This window comes from Dipteris shenzhenensis, chromosome 25, assembly GCF_047967505.1.
Source record: "Dipteris shenzhenensis isolate YYH24624 ecotype China chromosome 25, Dip_SZ_1.0, whole genome shotgun sequence".
Classification (NCBI taxonomy): domain Eukaryota; kingdom Viridiplantae; phylum Streptophyta; class Polypodiopsida; order Gleicheniales; family Dipteridaceae; genus Dipteris; species Dipteris shenzhenensis.
Window position 1 is genome coordinate 36,138,675 of NC_141620.1, and position 15,792 is coordinate 36,154,466.

The 15,792-nt window shown below is 39.5% G+C and overlaps 1 protein-coding gene across 1 annotated transcript; it reads left to right on the top strand.

Annotated features, from left to right (window-relative positions):
• Positions 1–8,731: 8,731 nt before the first annotated feature.
• LOC147885820 (uncharacterized protein At5g65660-like) lies at positions 8,732–10,153 on the top strand. The gene is made up of 2 exons (XM_087396882.1): positions 8,732–9,464; positions 9,633–10,153. The coding sequence occupies exons 1-2, from the start codon at positions 9,150–9,152 to the stop codon at positions 9,783–9,785; spliced, it is 468 nt and encodes a 155-aa protein (XP_087253008.1). The 5' UTR covers positions 8,732–9,149; the 3' UTR covers positions 9,786–10,153.
• Positions 10,154–15,792: the final 5,639 nt, after the last annotated feature.

The following is a 15,792-nucleotide window of genomic DNA, read 5'->3' on the forward strand; positions in this document are numbered from 1 at the left end:
CAGGCATAGGCTTATAAGGGGCACTTGTTGGGTAGGGAATCTCTCCCATGTTTTTCTACCAAGGGGGTATCATAGGGGCTTCTGAGGTGGAGGGTATTAATTGTGGACCTTCAAGGTTACTCCTCTGCCCCCTTTGCTCTAGATTTTGGGACCGTTATGAGAATGTGGTTCCAAATCCCTTCCCATAGGATTTCCTATCATTAAAGAATTGGTATGACGGGGGTTGATTATTATTAGGTATTGTGGGACTTGGCTTCCTAAGTATTGATTTTGACATTGGCGGTTGGGTTGGCATTTGAGCCTCTGACATTGCCCTAGTCTGCTGATGTCTAGCAAATGGGTTTAGCCACTCTACTAGGTCTATCATTCCAAACCTTCCCATGATATTGAAAAAGGTTTCCCTTAACGTGGTTGCTACAGTAGATGGGGTAGGAGAGTGGAGATCAATGGGGATGGAGTTCAGAGCCATTGAGGCTCTAACATTAGAGGGTTTACCCATGTCTCTATCTTGACTCATGGACTCTCCCGAGCTAGATAATTCAGCTAGTAGTGGTTCTTGCAATGAGAGAACCAACTTTTAAGCTTACTGACCCTAAGGATGCCAAGCTAGGTATGGAGGTTGACAAGATAGTATTCGAGGCACTATCTTTAGGCTAAGAATGAGCTTGTAGAACTCTCTTTGATCTCAAGATCATGTGTCATTAGCACAGTGAAGGCCTCAATTCTAGGTTGAGTCCATCTCGATGCACAGTCATGAGGCAGAAGCCCCTTGTGGCTTCCATGTGCCACAGCAAGGCAAGGTCCAGGGACAACATCTTCACAGGGGTGCGGGGGCAGCGCCCAAGCGATTTTTTTACAAAATGGGGTTTATTTCAATGCAATTTGCTTGAAAATTTCATCATTTTTTGATTCTCGAGGTCATAATTTTCATGTGTTTTTTCTTGCTTTTTCTGTTCCCAGAGCTATCCCTACCATCATGGGGATAGAGCTATGGCAACGACTGGTGGGATAGCAAGTCAACGGGATAGAGTTAAAGCAACGATCGGTGGGATAGAGCTATGGCAACGAGTCAACTCTTATTTGACCCATGGGATAGAGGTACGGTGACGACCCTTGGGGTTAGGGCTAAGGCAACAACCCATGGGGATAGCAAGTCGATGGGATAGAGTTAAGGCAACGGCCAGCGGGATAGAGCTATGGCGATGGCCCATGGGGATAGGGCTAAAGTCGGCAAGATAGAGCTATGGCAATGACCAGTGTGATAGCCTTATGGCATCGGGTCAACACAAGTTTGACCGGTAGGATAGCTAACTGATAATAATTAATTAGGGCGATGGGTTGGGTACTGACATGTGTCAGGTCAGTGGGATAGATTTAAGGCAACGGCCGACGGGATAGCAAGTTGGCAGGATAGCGCTAAGGTAATGGGTCAATGCAAGTTTGATCGACGAGATAGAGCTATGGCAATGGGTCAACACAAGTTTGACCGATGGGATACGGCTATGGCAACGGTTGGTGGGATAGTGCTATCGTGCCAATCCATGGGGATAGAGACACTTAGTTTTGCCAACTGGTTTTTGATGATTCTTGATGATTTAAAAGTTTCTATTCATGTTTTTTTGTGATGGGGGGATGCTAAGCTACCTAATCTACTTGCTCAATGAAAAAAACTTGAAAGAAAAACAACTTTTGATAGCCAAAATGCAAGATTTCTTGAGGGGTGAGTTTCACCACACAAAACCACTTTGAAATTTAGCCAAGAATCATCATTTTTTGTTGTTTTTTGTGTGTTTGGACATCATACACTCCTTAGCAATCTTACAGACTAGGTTCCTATCAACTCAAAACACTAAAAAGCATAAAAAAACAAGCTTCAAATGATCCAAAATGACTTTCCGACAAAAAATGACGGCTTTCCTAACTCTTTAGTCAAAAACTCTCACTTCTTCACCCTTTCCTCTCCTACAACTCCACTAACAAAGCTCCAAGTTAAGCTTGAATCCTTGTGCAATGGGTAGATAACGAAGGAAGACAAGTGCAATGAAAAAGCATACCTTCATTCCCCGGTAGCAGTGCCAAAAATGTGTGGGTCTCGATGGCGACTCACGTGTCGTGGGAATGTTAAAGAGATGCCGATGGAGCCTCCACTACCTAATCTACTCAATGAAAAAAACTTGAAAGAAAAACAACTTTTGATAGCCAAAATGCAAGATTTCTTGAGGGGTGCATTTCACCACACAAAACCACTTCGAAATTTAGCCAAGAATCATCATTTTTTGTTGTTTTTTGTGTGTTTGGACATCATAAACTCCTTAGCAATCTTACAAACTAGGTTCCTATCAACTCAAAACACTAAAAAGCATAAAAAAACGAGCTTCAAATGATCCAAAATGACTTTCCAACAAAAAATGACGGCTTTCCTAACTCTTTAGTCAAAAACTCTCACTTCTTCACCCTTTCCTCTCCTACAACTCCACTAACAAAGCTCCAAGTTAAGCTTGAAGCCTTGTGCAATGGGTAGATAACGAAGGAAGACAAGTGCAATCAAAAAGCATACCTTTATTCCCCGGTAGCAGTGCAAAAAAATGTGTGGGTCTTGGTGGTGACTCACGTGTCGTGGGGACGTTAAAGAGATGCCGATGGAGCCTCCACTCCAAGCTACTCCATGTGAGAGCAATGCAAAGAATGAGCCGTTCGCAAGTGTCACTTAAGCGGCCTCCAAATTGTTGTAATGTGTTTCCACCAGAGAAAGAGGGAAGGGGGAGAGGGCAAAAGAGAGGGGAGAAGGGAGGGAGAGAAGGAGAAGGGAAGAGGAGAGTGAAGGGGGGTGGAGTGGCAAACACGTAGGCATAGCAATAGACCCAACCCCACACGTATGCGTCCACAAGCACTATCTTGGATCTACCATCTTATATTCTCTAAATTTTCCCAAACCCCACAATGATAGTCTCCTAAACTGTTTTTTTCAACCCTTTCTCTATATGCAACCTTTCCCCCCTTGCTTAGTCTTTGGAAAACCTTGTCTTCATTCTCAATTTTGATCTTGAAGATACATGGCCATGGTGAGCCGCTGAGAGTTTATGCCCTCATCATGGTATTTCTTCCTCTTAGTACCTTTTGTAAAGGTTATCCCAAGGTAATTATTGATTATACTTCACATGTAATGACAGTATACGTTGTGATATGTGTTGTGAATGAAAAGTATATCTACAGCATATGATGTATGTGTAGAGTATATGTTGAATATACGTAGAGTATATGGTGAACACACATCAAGTATATTCCTCGTATATTCTCAGGCCTTGGGGAGTGGCTTGGTAATAGTTTTACAAAAGATAGTATTGGAGTAGATTTTGCTTTGGATTCTTCTTTTAAATTGAGTCCATTCTTGCTGTGGCTTTCTTCCTTTAATAGGTCTTGGCAACAATTGGAAGCTTCAGCTATTAGGGCCATCGAAAACCATGCTATTTGGGTTTCATTTGTATGGTCTCCATATACTTAGCAAAATGTATCAAAAACTTGTAGGAATCTCTCAAGATCCCCTTTTCCATGGCCTCAAGGCAAGAGTGGGCCCACCTATTATGAGTATCAGGCATTGAAAAGGGTCACTGTGCATAACCATTTCTATTTGTTTATGTAATATTGTATCTAAATATGTAGTATGTGACATCTAAATATTCTATAATTATATCAAAAACTTTAAAGCATTGCTATGTGTTTGTGAACATATATTTACATTGAACCAAAATAAGATGAGATAAAAACAAGTTGTCATTCCTTGTCTTATCTCATGGATTTTTTAAGATCATGGAACTCTTCTTTAATACTAGTTCTAGTACTCCTTTTAAAATTGCAAGAGGATATTTGATGATCTTGTAACCTAGAATTGAAACTAGAATCATACATAAGTCAATATTGTACTTCTAAAAGCTCCTATGTAATGAGTTAAATTTGTAATATAAAAGATAAGTGATATTACCAATGAAAATTTGACTTAGTTTCTAGGAAAATGGATCAATAAAGTATCACATCGTTCACCAAAAGTTCTTTCCCACTTTGTTGATATATGGAATGCCACCACTAAAAATAATATCTACTCTTGCATCCCCTTGTGATTGGCACATAAGATCTTGAGAAACATCAGGAGATACAAAATGAAATTTTTAAATATGTAGAAAGTATTATCTCAAAAGTGAACATTACAAATTTTGGTTTTAATTTTACAATGATAATGTAATAATGTCAATGACTATGGAAGCAACTTAAATGGTGAGATGATTCTTAAATGCTAATGCCAAAAGCAACTCCAAATGTTGAGTCTTGATAGGATAAAGGAGAGTATTGTGATTCATTGTTGAAGAGACGTATGATTGAGTCTTGATGGGAGTGAAGAGAAGTAAGATATAGTAAGTTGTGACCCATCATTCTGATTATTACAAATATTGTGTTACGATTATTTATATAAGTTTATACATTTGTGGTTACTTGACATAGCTCCAAAACCAATGTCTTTTTATACAAAAGTAGGTGTTATCCATAATAAATCCCACCTACTATTCACCATGTAAGTCTTTCTTAGTTCTAAAAGTGATGTGGAGATTTTTCCTCAGAGAAAAATACTTGTAGAATTGCAAATTTAGATGTAAGGAGTAAAACCATGTGTAATGTCTTTTTGAAGTTAAACCAACAAAAAAATAAAATAATATGTTTTTATATTTTAAATAGAATCAAGTAACGGGTTATCTGATAGTGTTTGGGTTATTTATATGAATCATGGAAACAATTGATATTATGATTATTATACAACTATATTAGTATTTGTGCAGCATCTTTGACATGGCAGCTTATATTATTATTTTTACACTTGATTACATTTAGCATGTTTCTTGCACATTAAAGGCAACCCAATTAATCAATTCTAAAGATTAAAAACTTGAGAAATCATGACATTATTCCGGTCATTCCCACAATGTTGGTATTAGCATCATACATGACAACAGAGACTTTGAAAGATGCATCCATGCTTCTTTTGACTAGAAAAATACAAAGCCTTATCCTTCACCTACTTGATTCTTTAAATACTAAGCCTTATCTTTCACATACTTAATTCACATGAGAAAAATATATGAGAATGTGTTAAAGTAGTAGAAGAAGAAGAAAATGGAGGAGGACGCTCATCACTTAAACTATTTGGTCAAAAGAACAATTATTGTTTAGATAAAAGTTGTTTGGATTTAATAACACATAAATTAATAAGACTTTTAAATCCTTGACACTCTAGTGTGAAGAAAAAGTATGTCCCACATCCTTACTCAAAATAGAGTATAATCCTAGAAAATTATAATATGGGTATTTTTTTTGCCAACTCATAGGAGAATATACTTGAAGTCTCAATAGCAGAATTAATCTGAAGGATTAATTTTGTTACTTCCATAATACTTCAAGGCACCAACTATTACGATTTTGTAAACTATAGAGGGTCTGTCAATACATCAAAAAGGCTTATGGGGTGAAAGCATAATTAGATGTAGCAATCCTAGGACTAAATACAAAAAAGGCAAGCTCTATCATAAAATTCAACAAAAATAATCTCCTTAAGTTATGGATTACATGTACTAGCATAAAGATTGAGGTGATACATGGACTATTTAAGCTAACAAATCATATTTTGTTCCCTTGGTTTTAGAGCGTGCACTTAAAAATGGTTGCACCCCATGATTTAGCCTTGTGACATAGTTAAATGAAAATTAAAAGTGGAATAAAGATGTAGAATCTAATTTATTGTCTATCGTCCTTCATTGCAACTATGAAGCTACGTGACTTTTCCCACCTAGTGTTGTGTTATGTTTTTTTTCATGAATCACCTTCCAATGGAGGAAGGAGGCCTTGGCTGCTTTGTAGTTCTTCCAAAGGTCTTGGAAGCAGTTCTTCCACTAGATTGGGGCATGCCTCAGTGCCCACTTCTTGTTGAGGTTTTGTTTGAGACTCATAGGGGATAGGATGCAATGGTAGGCTGATCATGATGTGGTCTTCTTTGAGACATGTTTCTCCCACAGCCCATTGATTCACCCTCCAATTCACCAGTAGGATTGTGTTGGTCGTCCAATGTGCAAGAATTCTTTTGATTACAGCTCTCAAGAGGTCTGTCTTACCCTAGTTTAGAGATAATTGAGTGGCTAACTGATCCAATGGGATTCATTAAGCTAATCCCTTATCTCAAATATTGGCCCAAACTCGGACCCCTTTCTTTGGATCCTAGCTCGGGAGATGTCGTGTAGGGTGAATACCTCCCCAACACCCTTGAAGGCTTCTCTCCACCATATATTCTTGGCTAGACTTACATCATCTCTAATGCCCTTATGACTGTTCCAATTGAGATTGGAGACACAATTTTTCCAAGCTCTTACTAAGCCAAAAATTAGATCGGATCCCATGATCTTTATAGGAAACCTTGAGATCAGTTTGAATTAGGTGGGAGTACAATTACAAAGAACTCTCTATAAAATGAACTTCTAAATCAAACCCCATACCTTATATTGTTGAGTTTTGGATCCAAGGTCTAATTGTGTGATGGTAGTATGATAGTAAAGAGACAACATCTCCCCCCGTGTAACTATGTCATTCCTTACACTTCTATTACTTTCAAAGATTTTCATGGTCATTAGCTTCCACCTTAATTTTTTTGTTATTTTATTTTCCTTGTTAGGATATATGTCTTCCATTCATTGGGTCCTTAAAAGACTTGATTTTTGTGTAAGAGTCTCCTTGCATGGAAGTGCATGTGTAACTTTGACATAAAAAGTAAGCCTTGAATTCAACATCACTTGCATAAAGGGAAACTCTTATTGCGAATAGCACTCTCATGTATTGATCATGGTTAGATCATGATTATTCATCTCACTTACCTTTTCTTATACTTTACGTTCCATCAAGTTTCCTTAGTACCTACATAATGGATGACAAAAGAAGATAATTTGAGTTTTAAAACAAAAAGATTTCTTTTAGTACGGTGAGTATGAGATATATATTTCTTTTCCTTACCAGATATTTCTAATTAAATATGTATTTATTGTGATCAAACTTGACACTTGAAAGATATGTTGGCATATTCAAGGAAGGTGTAAGAAAAGAACACCAACAACATTGGAATGAGTAAAAGCTATGTCGATATTAGACATTTAAAAAAATATTACTGCCATCTATGTTATGAGGGTTGGTCACACTCCAAAAAAACAGGACCTTACAAAGAAAGGGATTGGCCGAATTCAGGGCTACCGCCCATAGCCAACACTATCAAGCATATGTTATTCATGTTATTATATGAAAGCATTTATAAATTGTTTATCATATTAAATAATAGACTCCGTACCCCTCCCCTTGTACCAGTGTATATTATAGTAAGATTATGTGAAAAGATGTATAGTACTAATCTTTAAATTATTGAGGGAGATATAGTACAAATCTAAGTCAAGATCACTTAGTAAAATTGAAATATGACACGTGCTCATAGTACACAAAGTAATTTTTATTATAAAAATAAAAGATATCAAGCTTTTGTTTGTATTTCATTACCTTCAATGTGAGGGATATTAAGTTGCATGATAAAACACGTAATTTTTGGAGAATGGTGATAAACACATTCACGAAGTGAGTGTGTCTCCGTGCGTATGCGCGGACTTCGATATCATGCTTTATTAAATGATTAAGATAAGGTGGGGCCATTCATATGTAGGTACCTTTACTCTAGTAATTTCTAAAGCTGAGGTGGAGGGGCCACTCATGTGTGGGTACTTGCAAGAAAATGATTTGTAGAGGTCCATGTTGCTCCATTCTTGAAGGAAGAAATCACTTTTGGATACTAATAGGAAAGAGAGAGATGATGGAGCACTAAGATATGGTCGTAGGGTACATGTGTTTGAGAGGATTAACTTTTGGTACAGATCACATGGAATGGTCTACGTCAAGACAATAAAGGGGTGTTTGAAGACATGAAAGGGGAATAAGGGGTGTGGAGATGGCATGAGTGGGGAATGTGGACATTAAACCTTAGGAAAATGAGAGAGATGACAAAATCTTCTTGGTTTTTATTTTATTTTTTTGAGAGATGATCAAATCCTTTGGATACTTCTTTTTTCATTTTTAATTATAATTTTCAATGTTCAATTTAAACCTTAAGATAGTTCTTATGGACAATTCTTTTTTATTAAAAGTTGTAATTTTAAATTTTGAAGAGACGATAAAATCTTTTGAATAGTTTGGATCCTTGGATATCCCTCAAAGCTTCCAGAATCCAGAATCTAGACACATTAAAGATAATGGTTTTGATTAGCGTTCACCAAAAACCGAGGTTAGTTGAATGGCAAATTTTGGAAACTGATGTTAGAATTTTAAAATAAAAGGTTTTAAAACCTGCAAGTTTTAAGGGATTTGAGGCATATTTTTTTGCTCAAAGCCTTCAAGATTCAGAGAAAACATTTTTCTAAGAAGTTTTTTCTTGAGAAATTGCAGATTTTAAAGCTAAAATACAACTAAATTGGATAAGCTTTTAAGATTTTACAAAAGTGAGAGAATGTTTTACAGAAAATATTGAAGTTTCATGCTATATAGTTTGCAAATTTTATGGGAAAATTGAAATTTTGTAAGTTATAAGAAAAATGATTGAGTGGCACTGTTCGAATTTCTGTCTATAAAAGTGTCTCCAGTCGGCGAGCAGATCGCCACTTCCCTCTCCTGCTTCCTCATCAAGCATTGGATCAATGCAACGATCTCTCATTATCCTTAGCTTCCACTCTTTCTTCCTCTCATCTGTAGTTTCACGGCGTTGAGAGACGAGACGGAGTACTAATTACACCGGCTTGGCTTCCAATCGCGCCTCAGCGGGAGCTCTAATATCGCTTTGAAGGTGCCGTCCATTGAGCCGTTCTCATCTGTAGCTTCACGGCGTTGTTCGGTGAGAGAGGAGAAGGAGTAGTTACGCCCTATCCTCGCGTGCAGCAGTACAGGGAAATATGGGAAAGCGCAGCTCAAGTGAATGAAAAGGGTGCCCAAATCTGAGAGGTGAATTTCGCGCATGAAAAATCATCCGTGTGGAGGACTAGAGGGAGTAATTGATAGCGTAACAAGAGGTGGAAGAATTCAGAGAAAGAGCTATGGAAGGATTGAAATTGTTACATGGAGCTATAGCTCCGCGTCGTAGTATCAGGAGCTTGGCTGACTCCGTTTCCGGGTACTCCCTTCCTGGCCTCAGTTTCGGACTGGGAGCATCGCTTGTTTTGCTCGTTGTCATCATTGTTACCGTCATTGTCTCCTGCTGCTACCACTTGAGATTGAAGGGAAGAGGCCCATCTCCTTCCCTTGCATCAAACGCTCGCGATGGTTCTACGGGGCAGGGTCCAGTACCCTCTCAGCCGGAAGATGTGCGCCCTCATTTGCTCACCTTTGTTTTTCCCGAGAAGCCGATCAAGGTAAACTCGCGATCACAAATGTTCTTATGCTTGAAAGTTGTAGGTATCCGAAGTTTGTCGTGGCTGAAACCGGGGTGAGAGCATCGCGATTCTCTGAGAGGACGATGCGCGTCTCTGCTTCACCTATCGCCTGGGACTAATACGTTTCTCTTTGACTGAGTGTTCCAGTTCGAGAGCGTATACTGTGCAGTAGCGATGCCGGGGGATCATATTCCCACTTTTGTAGCTCACCCATGTCCATACGAAACGCACGCCAGCGACGATCTGCAGCAAAGGGCAAAACTGCCGGAGCCATTTCAGCAATCATCGTCTCTACCTTGAGACTTGCTGCGCAATCGCTTGACATTAACTCGTTTCAAGCTTTCGATCTTAATTTGCATGGGACTTAATCTGTGAGCTGTCTCCATCTCCAATGCGTCGATCCACCTGCAGCTCGGATCGAGGCTTGGAGCTTACCCTCCAGGCTCCAATCAAATTGATGCAGCCAATCTAGCATTGTACATATATATTGCATCAATGGTCCAGCAATTGGTTGCCCATTAGCTCGTTTAAAAGCTGCCGATCTTGATTTGCACAAGCGCCTAGTCTCAATTTCCAATGGCTCGATCGAGGCTTCGAGCTTACACTCCCTGCTGCCGAATCTATCGTTGTACATACCATCGTATACCCGACGAATGTAAAGATTGCATCAATGCAAAAAATTGTTCAATGCTCCAAAGTCTCGAAAATTAAAATCAATATGGGGGAATACCAAAGTTTGGAAAATTAAAATCAATATGTGTGTGGGATAAATTTCAATATCAAGAGAGAGAGAGAGAGAGACGAGTGCTTAAATTTTTTGCGCACATTGGGCTTCATTAACATTTTAAGCTGAACATAAGACTAGTCCCAATTATTTTGAGAAAGCTTCACTATTAAGCCTAGGCCTACCCTAGTACTTAGCTTAAGACTTCACAACAAATTTAAGGGGGGAGAGAGAGAGAAGAATTATTTTTTTAACATCAAGCCACAATGCAAGCTCTCACGAGGTCAACAGATGCCGATCTTGGGGATGGAACTCAACACATCTAACAACGAGACTCACTCCCATAACCAGCATTTCTACTTTTAAGAGGGACAATGAATGTAACATAAAACCGAAATGTTTTTGCTTTTAGAGAGAATGCCAAAGTAGACAAGGAAAGGAAAGCTTTTAATTCATGAAATCTCAACCCAATTAATGGAGTAATAATTTTGTTGGCCATCCTGTAGGTCTGTTCAGGGTCTTGACCAACCGTATTCTCTTTTTGGTTTTAAAAAAATTATCATTATCATGAATGTACTAAACTTACCTCCATTTTAAATCCAAGCTTAACTTGATTTTCATGGGTCTTTTAAAAATAAAATCACCCTAGAACTACTTTTGCATTTGGGTCTAGCAAGAGCCCAATATACTTATTTTTCTCACTGTAATTTCTAAGGCCACATAATACATTTTTGCATGTCCAATTTGCTTAACACACCTCATTGTAAGCTTAAGCCCTAGACTTTGCAATAATTTAATTATTATTATGTCCAAATCTCCAACCTCATGTTTCCATGTGATATCTTTCATGGTACAGCCCTCAATTTAAAGTGTGACATTTTGCACATGTGCTATTTTCAAAGTCATCCCTTTTTATATGCAATCACACCTTTGCATTCCATTTTATAAAAGTAAAGTATAATTATATTTTTGGGGTCTTCTTCACAATTCAATTCAAAGCCAAATGCCATTCTTCATATTTGGAAATGGACTACGCGCTTGTTAAAATCACCCCTATTTGGACTTCTACCCTTAGTTATTAAACATTTTATTGGCTCTTAGAAACCTTTTATATTATTTATATAAAAAAGAAAACTTTTGTTTTTATGAGGTTGACTATGATATTTTATTATGAGGAGAGATCAAATATATATAACAATAACGTAAAAGCCAAATAAGTTAGTGTAAGAAGTTTGTGAAGAAAATAAACTCAAATTTTCATCTATGCATCTCTAGAACATTTTGAGTAGTCACACTATCTTACATCCATATTTTGGAAAAAAATGCTTCAACCATACATAATGATCTTAACACTACTATGCATGTTCAAATTCAAAACAAAGCAAACATGTACATATTATAAAAGCCAAAAGCAAGAGATGCCTCACTTTGTTGATGAACATTGACAATTGTACTAATAATATTCTTGATGAGATTCAACTAAATTGACTACAGATTCAACAAATGATTTGACAAGCACCCATTATGATAATTTGCAAACCTACTTTAGAAATTAAATTGAAGTCTTAATGATATGTAAGGCCCTTTTACAATTTTTAAAATAGGAAACCATAAGCCTTTTGATGAGTTATTTTCCATGCAATATTATTTATGATTATAGATCATAACAATCTAGATAGCTATACATCTACTTTTGAGAGTTGTATTGAATTCTAAGATAAATTTATGCAGCATGGGTTGTCTGACACCGTCATGTGCATTACTTGTAATAACATGTAAAGACACTAAAAAAGGAAGGGGAAATGGGAAAGTAAAAGGCGAGAATGAATAGGAGGGGACAAGGGAGGGAATGGGGGGAAAAGACAAAGTAGGAATAGGAGAGGGGATGTGGAAGGGGAAATGGGAGAGAGGATGTGGGGGGTTCATAAGGGAGAGGAGATGGGGAGAGATGGAATTTGTAAGGGGGATGAGAGGGTATGGGGGAGGGGAGAAATTTAGAAAGGTGATGGGATGGGAGAGACAAAGAATTTAGAAGGGCATGGCAAACGGAAATCTAGAAGGGAAAATGGGAAGGGATGGGGGAGAGAGAAAATTTAGAAGGGGGAGGGGATGGGGAAGAGAGGAAATTTTAGAAGGGAAAATGGAAGGGAATGTGAAAAAGGGAAGGGGATGTGGAAAAGGGAGAAAATGCAGAGGGAATGAAAGAAAAGTGGAAATTTAAGGGGATAGGATGGGGAAAAGTGGAAATGGGAGAGGGTAGGAGGTGAGGGAATCAAGAAAAAGGGGAAAGGGAAAATGGGACATGGGATGTGAGGGGACAAGAAGGAACAAGAAGAGAGGAATGGGAAGGCATCAAATGGGGCCACGTGGAAATTATAGAGGGATGGCATGAGATGAGGGAAAAAGGAGGAAGTGGGAGGGGATGGGGAAAAGGGAAATGATATCTAGGGGACAATGAGCAAAAGGGAGAAATGGAAGGGGATGGAAAAGTGGAAATAGGAGGGGATGAAGCAAAAGTGGAAATGGGCTGGGGAAAAGGGGAGGGGATGGCAGGGGATGAGGGGAAGGGGATGCGGGGGATGCTTGGTAAGGACAGGGAACAAGGGAAAGGGACACAAAAATGAATGGGCAAAAGGAGAAATAAGAGGGGGCATGGAAGAGAATGGGCCAAAGGGAAAATAAGAGGGGATTGGATGGAGGAAATGAAAAATGGGAGGGCCTCACAAAGGGGATGTAGGGGATTAGGGCAAAGAGGAAATGGGAGGGGGACTAGGGAAAGGGGAAATGGCAAGGGATAAGATGGGGAAAAGTGGGAATGAGAGGGATGGGAGAGAGACAGGGAATTTTGAAGGTTCTTTGCGAGAGAGAGAGAGAGGGGGGGGTGAGAGAGTGCATTCTAAACCTAAACCACATTTTCACAGAGAGAGAGAGAGAGAGAGAGAGAGAGAGAGAGAGAGAGAGAGAGGGAGGGACCAAGATATCGATGTAACGTCTTTACCTCATCAACCTATTTCTTCTGTATCTTTAATAGAAGGTCGTTGGCAAAGATTAGTTGTATCAAAAGGAAGCTACGTGCTAATGCAACATAGGAGAAGGAAGAGACCATGATTAAGCAATACTTTTTTGGCATCTTGGAAGGGTAGGGTGAAAGATTTAAGAACGATGGATGGAAAGAAAGCCATAAAGGAAATATTGGTTCTACATGTGTACATGCATTAAGAGTACTAGTGTTGCAGGATTATCCAAACTATCTTCCACAATATAGAACCGATTGTAAGTGACATCTTTGATTCTTCATATTTTATAACTCAAACTTTTTTTTCTCTATTCTTGACCCCTTTGCGTCTTCATGTTTTGCAACTATAAACTATTTTGCTTTTATTCTTGATGCCCACTCTGAGCTCTATTTCTCTCTTTTTGACTTGCATATGATGTCATCAAAGAAGATATCGTTGTTCATTGGTTCCATCTTCTCCAATTGATTGCGTCTCTTGAGTGGTCTTTATTTAATGTATTCTCTGCTTGTGCTGTTTAGCGGAAGCGATAGTGTTAGATACACAACTTGTTGTGAACTTATATGTTGGGTGTTCAATATTGCATTCCCAACATTTCTTATGTGACTTATGGCAGGGCTCCTATTTCAATGCTTTTTCTAATTGCATGTTGGACAGCATTGCTTGTCTCTTTGTCTATTTTAGTTATGTATGATGTGTAATATGATGTTGCCGCATGCTCCTTGTCATATCCGTCGATCGGTGGGATGGCAATCATGGGAGGATTGAGTGCTACAAGTTGGGGAGGCAGTTGGAAACTAATGGGATGTAGCAGCGACGTGCCTATGAGGACCTAGCAACAAGTTGTACTAGGAAGGAACTACTCCAAGAGATCCCGGTAGAACGGGAGCATGATGGACAGAATGAAGGTCAAAAAGATGAGATTGGACCTGAAATCGGGGCGGATTCATGGTTTGCTGCCCTGCTTTGCTTGTTCTCAATCAGCAAGCCCTTCCTTCCGGCGGTGAGATCCACTCCTTGAGTGCATGGGCGCTTTCTTAGGGGGAGTGTTTGTTTGCATGGGCTCCTCCTTGTGTATTTTCTCTATAGACCACCGATGCAACGCCATGTGCTTCAGACGGTGAAGCGGGGATGGCTCTTTCTTCGGTGATTTCCTTTTTGGTGCTGAATAGAGAGGGTGAAGAGATGTTTTATATATGTTTGTTCATTGTTCATCTCCATCTCGAGTTTCATCTTCCTCCCTACAGGCTTGTGCTATCCAGCCTCACTAGCTCTATCACACTGACCCAATACAGCTCCAGCTCCATACCTAGACCCACTACAATTCTAGCTCAACCCATCAAACTGTTACCGACAACCTAGCCAACTCTATCACACTGACCCACTACAGCTCCCCAGCTCCAGCTCCATCACCCAAACCCACTACAGCTCTAGCTCAACCCATCAAGCTAACACGTTGTCACCCATCAAGCTCATATTATCTACATACTAATAAGGTTAGTATTCCATCGCCCCGTCCCCATCACCCTTCCCTCACCCCCCATGTCCATCCACTTTCCCTCCCCTCACCTCTCTGCCCCTCGTGCTCAACTCTTGCTCCACTCTCCCCCCCTCACCCTAGATCCAATCCCCATCGTCTCATCTCTCTAGCTCCCAAAGCTCAGAGGATTGTACAAAACTTTATGAACGCAATGTGGTTATAATTGATTTTTCATTCATCTTCTTGATCTCTCTTTGGTCCTTTGAGAATGTGTCTAAACCCTAATGTTGTTTGTTGGTCTCCCTTTGGACAAAACACTAGCTCCCACAGAGACCTCAGGCTAAAAAAACCTACTCTCCCTTGCAACACCTGATGAGGATCCAGGTGGCCTACAGACTGTGCATTCATTGGGGAGACATGGTCATTAATCTCCATGGAGCAATGCTCCAACACGACCAGATCTCAAGTCATTTATTGCTTGCCAGGCCAGGTCAAAGTCTATGCATGTTTTGCAACTGTAACAAACATTCTTGTCTTTGAATTTCCTGACATACTAGGGCTTACAATGCTCAAAACTCTCTCTCTCTCTCTCTCTCTCTCTCTCTCTCTCTCTCTGTCGTTTGTGGGTGAAAACAGCCACCATCAACATTTGGTGATCACGTCACAACATGAAGTCGATCTCCCTTGTGTGTTCTTTAACTATTTTATTGGTTGCTAGAGCTACACCCATTTTATATCATGAAGGTACATGTTCAGGGACACGCCTAGCCTTTGCTACTGACCCGCTCATTGAAGATGCTCACGGCCACCTCCCTGGAACGCAAAAACTCTAGAACAGAGGTAAGTGATCTGATAGGCAAGTGGAAGTTATGTATCCCCCCCTCATAGGGGCTTGCATCCACTAACCCTCTCCATATGCATACACCCTATCAAGCCTTCCCGATCTGTACTCCCCTCCTTTCCTTCTATTGCTCCAAGAATGTCCTTCCAACTCCCCCGAACAAATCTTTTTGAATGAGGGTGATAAAAATGGGCACCCAAATGTTCCATAAATAAATTTGACTCAATAAGAAAGGGGAGAAGAGAGGC